The sequence below is a fragment of the Lactuca virosa genome, chromosome 6 (assembly GCF_052849685.1).
Source record: "Lactuca virosa cultivar CGN04683 chromosome 6, Lactuca_virosa_CGN04683_v6, whole genome shotgun sequence".
In the NCBI taxonomy this organism is placed as follows: domain Eukaryota; kingdom Viridiplantae; phylum Streptophyta; class Magnoliopsida; order Asterales; family Asteraceae; genus Lactuca; species Lactuca virosa.
Window position 1 is genome coordinate 123,052,167 of NC_136431.1, and position 7,604 is coordinate 123,059,770.

A 7,604-nucleotide genomic window follows, 5' to 3' on the forward strand; every position below is an offset into this window, starting at 1 on the left:
AAACAATGAAATTTTCATGGAACAACTCCACGAAGCATAATTCACTCCTGTTGAAATTTGACACACGAGAATAGTTCCAGGATTATCATAATGTTAAAGACAATATGGATCATCAGATGTATTTTGATCCGTGGAAGCATTCAAGGTGTTTGAAGAATTGGAATTAGCATGGTAAAAAGAAATTCAATTGACAAACCGAAAAAAAAGAAAAGATCAACAATAGAAAATTGGAAGCCAAAAACATTGCTATGATACCATATTACATACGAAGAAATGAAAGGAGGAAAGAAATAGAGATGAAAGTATTATTCTCATTACTGAATCAATACTATCTGCAAAACATATATACATACATAAACTACACAGCTGATGCTAACCTGCACCTAACAACCAAATTAACTTCTAACAGTTAAACGACTTAGCTTGACTAATCAATATGTAACTAACATAACAACCACAAATATATACATATACGGATATACCCCTATACCAAGTGTAGTAATGTACTAATAATGTTGAAGTCTCGTTGTCTTCTCCAATCTCCAATATTTTGCCTTCGTTTTTTTTTTTTTTTTTTTTTTACTTTATTCAAGAGTCTTCATTAAAAAAAATTATCCAGTTAGGGGATTATTTATAACTACACCCTATCAGAAGGGACAACATCGAATCCTTAATAATAAAAAATGCCATACCCTTTCATATCAGTACTCTGTCATCAGATTGCTTTAAAAAAAAAAGAACTGAATTATCTTCATCGTATTGATCCATCAGAAATGGATGAAACCTTCCAGATATTGTAAATGGCAAATCTTTATTTGTCTGAATGTAAATCCACTTGTAGTGTCTCCCAAACCTTCTTTTTAGGGTTTAATACATCATCAGGCTTCCCATTAACTAATTCTCACTCCAAATAATCAAACCTGTAATTATAATTTATAAAAACAAGCATGATAATTAGCCATCACCCTAACATATTAAGAAATTACACTTTTGTCCATGTGGTATGTCAAAAGTTATTGTTTTCATCCATCTGTTCGATCTGTTGCACACCAGATGACACCCCTAAAGCATCATTTTGTTACCATTTAATTTAACGGTTAATGACCATTTTGCCCTTGAGAGCGGCAGCCATGGAAAAGAAGACAAGGGGAAACGGTCCATGACAAACATGCAGCAACAATTGGACAAAAAGCATAACTTTTGACAAACCACAGGGGGGGAGTTGTAAATTCTTTCTTTCCATTATTATTATTATCTGCAAGAGTATTATAATAAGAGTAAGCTACAATCTCAAATAAATATAGCTCTCTCTAATCAACCAATACGGAAAAAGATGGGCTAAATGCAAGAATTAGCAATATACTTTCAGTTATTTGTATAAAATCATATTACATCACTAAACCTTCATTTTTCTTATTAAGGCATTGTACTTTGAAAACTCTATTTAACTAATTATAGATTTTTAATTTCAATTTTTTTGTATGAGGACATTAATTATATACTTTTGACAATTGTGCTTTGTATTTGGATGATGTTGCTATCATTAGGCAGACTTTTCAACAAAAGTACATAGCTATTTCTTATGTTTTTAGTACCCTAATAAAATACCACAATCACAGTGCACATATATAGCTTTTTGGGTATAATTCACCCCATTTTACACTACTTGAAAAGCTATGGTATTTTTCATTGTATAGGAACATATTTCTACCATCACTCATAAATATCATTTATAATTTGTCAAAGCCTAACATTTTTATATAAACGCCCATCATTTTTTTCTTTTTAATTTTACCTTACAAAAAGAATATCAAAATTTTCATATATTAAAGATACCCGATTCAATGATTAACTTGCTTCTTACTCCACAAACCCGAGTACAAGTCTGTTTAAAAATTTTGTTTACTTTAATTCAACCAGGAAGTAGGCTATATTATATAGTATATACCAAGTAAATACATTTTAATTGTCAAGGAAAATACCATAAAAACATATTAGTTAATATGCTTAATCACTTAAATTATGCATGCTATTATTTTTCCTGTTTTTATATCAAGAAAAACCAAACTGAATCTGAAAATCAGTCTTTTTAAAAGTAACACCCCTCCTAAATCCCAGTCCAATTTTTGGCAATATAATTTTGTTGTAGTTAATAATAATAAGAATTATGTTTACCTATCTGCTCGATCAGCTTGACTTCCTGCAAACCTTTCCCTCAACAACTCCACCTCTTCATCTCTCTGCACAAGAATCACACATATGCAAAAACAATAAGCTTCCTCATCTATATTTTCAATAATTATAAAAAAAATATATCTATTTATATACCAGTTCTCTAAATAATGGCACAGGGGTCCCAATTCTGTGGCCAGAAGGTATCATCTCCCATGGTCTTTTGGCCTTCTCTACATCTCCTTTCTCATCACACAGGGAAAGTTGGTGGGGCAAAGAAAGCTGCTTCAGTACCTGTAGCAGACAAATTGGAAGGATGATTGTAAGGGTAAGGATGTAATTTTCCATTCCAGAAAAAAAAAAGTGTAAAATGACTTACCTGGATGGAAAATGATGGCATAAAAGGCTCTAACAGGCAAGCAAGAAGATAAACTACTCCCACTGAAGTTTTCATTACTATGGAACATGAAGGTAGGTCTTCTCTGTAAAGCCTCCAGAATTTACTTTCCTACATCAAGTTAATAAATAAACCCATTCATGCATGCTTAAGTCTTAACCAATGTCTGAACTACAATTTATTTGGTATGATGGAATGGAATCACAACAATGTAATGGAATGGATTGTTACATTCCATTACCATGTTTGGTTGTCCCTTTTTTTTGTAGACTTACTTGTAGATACGCGTTGCCCTCACCAGATATACTCATTGCAATTTTCAATCCTTGCTTTAGCTTAACCTATATCTCAATTTGTAAAATACATACATATTCCAATGAGGAGTCATTTCAGAATATCTAGAATGTTCTTGTATCAAGAATTACCTTCTCCATGGCCTCAACATATTGTTCAACATAAGTACCAATTTTATCTCCTAGTGTTTTTGATAACAGATGTGTCTCAGCACCTGGAGCATCTGGAATTATGGAATTGTATCCTGAACCTCTACCAGTTCTTGAATCTGTCAATGGAATTGTAGCAGGATACTTTTCAGATTGAATTAAAAAAAAACACCAATAATCTTCAACATGATATGAAAATATTCCTCATGTACACTAATAACTTCATACCACTTTTAGGTAAAAAAAGATAAGATAGTAGTGCAAGAAAAGAAAGGGTAGTCTGCTATTACACAACTCTAGAACCTAGCATTTAGGGTTTAGAGTTTAGGGTTTAGGGCATGAATTGACAAAAAGAAAGTAGAAAATAATAAACTGCATCCTTAAACTCTTAATCCCATTAATTTAGGTTAAACTGGGGCTAATTACTAACCTGGATCTTTAGCAATGAAGCTCAAAACACGGTTAATGAAATTGCCTAAATTACTTAGCAACTCAGTGTTTAGCTTTGCTTGAAGATCTGTCCATGTGAATAATGTGTCTGATACCTAATAATGAATGAAAGAGAACAAAAGAAGGAAAAAAAAAAAGTGAGAGATCACATTTTTAATGATACACTAATTAAAAGTTATACCTCTGGTCTATTAGTTAGCAAATAGTATCGCCACACTTCTACTGGAATATTTGTATCCTGTGCATCATTACCAAAGACTCCTACACCCTTGCTCTTTGAAAACTTACCTAGACATGACACCCCAAAACTTAAAAAGAAAGAAAAAAAAACAAGAAATGGGATTTGTTCATCATGGAAAGCATAGCTTGTGGGGTTGAATAGAAGCATAGAACAAACCTCCTTCATAGTTTAGATACTCTGTAACACTGATAGTCTTCATCAAAGTCCAGTTCTCAGAAGTTCCAAGAAGTGTAGAAGGGAACATTACCTGAAAGAATTGTTTTCAAACTCAATGAGGAAAAAAATATCTAAGATATATATATATATATATATATATATATATATATATATATATATATATATATATATATATATGATCATAAGATTTAAAAGGTTTTATTTGCATAAGAACCTAATGCGATAGTACTAAAATGGTCAAGTACTTGAAGAAAAAGAACTTACAGTATGGAAGGGTACATTATCTTTTCCCATAAACTGATACAACTCCACATTTTCAGGATTCTTCCACCACTTCTCCCACTCAGGTGTGTAACATGAAGTGATTGAGACATACCCAATTGGTGCATCAAACCAAACATAGAAAACCTAACCATTACACACAGTAGAACAAATTGTAAAACTATACTTCTATGTGAGACATAAGATGGAGGTTTCATTTTGACTTTATAATAGAGAGAAACAACTCATTTCACTCACTTTGTCATTGAATCTCTCATGAGGAACAGGAACCCCCCACTTCAAATCTCTAGTAATACATCGTTGCTTTAATCCTGTTTTAAACCATGCATTTGTTGCTTGAATAGCATTCTGACTCCATGATCCAGACACTGAGATGTTGCTGATGTACTCTTTAAGTTTACCCTCCAACAATGGAAGCTCAAGAAACAAGTGATCTGTGTCACGGATACAAGGACTGGATAGACAGACCTATAAAAAGCAATAGAAAGCAAAATATGTACAAGAGGATGAGGATACATATATTTTGTTTTGATTTATTCACTACATGAAACTTAGCACTTGTTTTCTTGTTCATATAAGGGAGCAATTTACCTTGCATCTTGGATTAATGAGTTCTATTGGATTCAACAGTTTACTGCAACTTTCACATTGATCTCCTCGGGCAGAGTCATAATTGCATGTTTTGTTCGGGCAGGTCCCTTCAACAAGTCGGTCAGCTAAAAATTTCTGACATGTATCACAGTAAAGCTGCAGTGTAATATATATACATAACTTAGTATATATAATATATCTCCACATTATAGAACAAAAAATATTGCAGAAAGATTGCCAGGGTTTCTATCAGTTTGGAACAAGTTGAATACAAACAAAAATGTATGTGTATACCTGCTGCATTGTGTTCTCAGAAAGGCATTTGTTCTCCATTAACTTTTTAAAGATTGCTTGACAAACTTCGGTTTGTTGTGGGGTTGAAGTTCGTCCAAATTCATCAAAAATTATGTTAAACCAATTATAGACATCCCTGTGAATCGCATGATATCTAGAAAGGAAAATAAAACGATAAGAATAAGAATCGATGTTTTTATAGTAGAACTAGAATTTTAGAATCCAAAATCAACTGTTCGTCACAAAACCTTGTAACGTTACATTCAAACTGAGATCGTTTCGTGAAATTCATTACAAAATTCAGATAACACGAAACATAGAAACGTAATTACCTATCGCATATTTCTTTGGGGGTGCAATTTTCTTGCAATGCTTTGGTCTCAGTTGCCGTTCCATATTCATCAGTTCCGCAAATGTATACAGCGTTATACCCCCTCAGTCGACAATACCGAGCAAACACATCGGCACTCAACACACCTAGGTATTAACAAGAAATGCAATTGACAATTAAGTATTAACCGATCATAATTTTACAGTTAAACAGCCGACACCTGCAACTGTACTTACAGCCGATGATATTCCCAAGGTGAGGAACGTTGTTGACGTAAGGAAGAGCACTGGTAATTAGTATGTTTCGTTTGCCGGGAATCGGAAGCTTCGGTACCTCGCCGTCGCCGGCCAATATATCCCCCATCTTAAGAAATAAAGAAATCGATTATAGATTCAAAGCGGGAAGAATGGCCAACAGTTTCATTATTTTATTGAGGACTTAAATAGAAATCTAAACTTTAGAAGCAAGCAACAAGTTTAAAAAGGAAGATAATCATATAGACAAATCGGTCCTTATGGTTTCGTAAGAACTGCAGGTCTAAAAAAATATGCAAGAAATGTTTAAAATTAATATATATATATATATATATATATATATATATATATATATATATATATATATATATATATATATATATATATATATATATATATATATATATATATATAGTTTTGTCCAAAAATTAAGAAATTTTTATGGTCTTGGTCCTGAAAAATCCAAAAAAATGATTTTGCCCTTTTAATTTTTTTTGTATATATTTTTATATTTTTTTAATATTTTATTATTTTAAAAAATTACACCCCAACCTCTCTCTCTCTCACACACACATACAAACATACACACATATGTAACTAAGGGTGAGTATTTGGACCGGACCGGACCAAACCGGATCGGACCGGTTTCAGAGAATATTGTGGACCGTGGACCGGACCGGATGAGACTTACCAGGTCCAGGTCCATGTCCGAGTTTTCCAGTTCTTGGACATGTTTGGACCGATACAACTTTACATGCATATGGTACAACTTGTTAAAACACATTTTTTGGATTTGATACAACTCGTTAAAACGAATATGTTGTTGGGTTTGATACTTTACAACTCGTTAAAATAAATATTTTTTTGGGTTTGATACGGTACAACTCGTAAAAATGAATATGTTTCCGTTTCTTCTGCCATTCGGACCGTCAAATTTTGATCGATTATACTTTATACTACTTGTTTGAAGAATTGTAATTCACTGAATATAACACCAAAAACAACAAAATTATAGTCTAAACTCATTACAAACTCAATGGCGGAGCTAGTGGGGTGGCTTGTCGGTGTGTGGCCTCCCCCGACATTTTCAAAATACTACCCCACATTATATAATTTGCATAAAAGAAGTAAAGCCCTATAACCATATCTCATATGGAGTTAAAGTCTAGAGTTCCTATCATCCAAGTTAATTGCGTCCATAATTCCAAACATTTTTTATTTTACCCACTTACCCCCAAGTTCCAATTAAACATATTTTGGCTGCAAAGTAATTTTTAATTGTATTATATATGTATTTTTTATTTTTTTGTGATTTACAATAACTAATATTATTAAGATTGTTAATTTGTTTTTGAATAATCACACGACAAATCATAAGTAAAAAAAGAAGTAATTGACCTTCTTACAAATGAAAATAAGACGTTTATAACCAATAATTGTATCACGTTTGTGGTATTATTAAGGAATATGTGAATAATACAAGTCGACAACCTCAACAAAATAGTATTATGGAAGAGTTAATCAATATTGAACCTCATTGAAAAAAATTGAAATGTCGGATTTAAGAGAGATAAAAATAAAATTCTTTGTCGTGATTTTGGAGAATGCATTCAATCTTAAGAGTATCGTTTAATATTTTATTCAATGTAAGTCCCCCTTATTCTAAAATTCTGGCTCCGCCCCTCTACAAACTCTAAGTTACACTTTGGAAAAAACCGCATGTTAATTCGATTTAAAACAAATAAGTTATGTTTGTTTAAGAATTTCACAGAACACAAAAATTTAAATTTCTTGCTGAAAATCTGACATGTTTAAGCTTTGATATCTCATTTTTGAAGTATTGTAACTCATCGAATATAATATCAAAAACAACAAAATTATAGTCTAAAATCATCTACAAATTCTAAATTATAGGTTGAAAAAACCACATGTCAATCCGACTAAAAACGAATGAGATATTTTTGTTTAAAGA

At 32.1% G+C, this 7,604-nt stretch overlaps 1 protein-coding gene across 2 annotated transcripts; it reads right to left on the reverse strand.

Annotated features, from left to right (window-relative positions):
* Positions 1 to 291: 291 nt before the first annotated feature.
* On the reverse strand, positions 292 to 5,822 carry LOC145120285 (putative methionine--tRNA ligase). 2 transcript variants are annotated; one of them, XM_079056103.1, is made up of 15 exons: positions 5,615 to 5,822; positions 5,380 to 5,524; positions 5,048 to 5,201; positions 4,754 to 4,909; positions 4,400 to 4,630; positions 4,145 to 4,288; positions 3,860 to 3,950; positions 3,644 to 3,750; positions 3,443 to 3,557; positions 2,995 to 3,131; positions 2,845 to 2,910; positions 2,552 to 2,680; positions 2,329 to 2,466; positions 2,176 to 2,240; positions 292 to 920 (listed from the first exon to the last, which is right to left on the reverse strand). In XM_079056103.1, the coding sequence occupies exons 1-15, from the start codon at positions 5,739 to 5,741 to the stop codon at positions 902 to 904; spliced, it is 1,824 nt and encodes a 607-aa protein (XP_078912229.1). In that variant the 5' UTR covers positions 5,742 to 5,822; the 3' UTR covers positions 292 to 901. The 2 variants fall into 2 exon arrangements, with proteins under 2 accessions (XP_078912229.1, XP_078912230.1); XM_079056104.1 differs by lacking the exon at positions 292 to 920 and adding an exon at positions 938 to 1,255.
* Between the last annotated feature and the right edge of the window lie 1,782 nt (positions 5,823 to 7,604).

What these genes read in the sequence shown, in the direction of transcription:
- LOC145120285 (XM_079056103.1), bottom strand. Translation starts at nt 5,741, where the DNA reads ATGGGGGATATATTGGCCGGCGACGGCGAGGTACCGAAGCTTCCGATT. An exon ending in TCATTAATCCAAGATGCAAG is followed by an intron (nt 4,631 to 4,753) that starts GTAAATTGCTCC and finishes TGCTTTTTATAG; the next exon opens with GTCTGTCTATCCAGTCCTTG. An exon ending in AGGGCAACGCGTATCTACAA is followed by an intron (nt 2,681 to 2,844) that starts GTAAGTCTACAA and finishes AACTTGATGTAG; the next exon opens with GAAAGTAAATTCTGGAGGCT.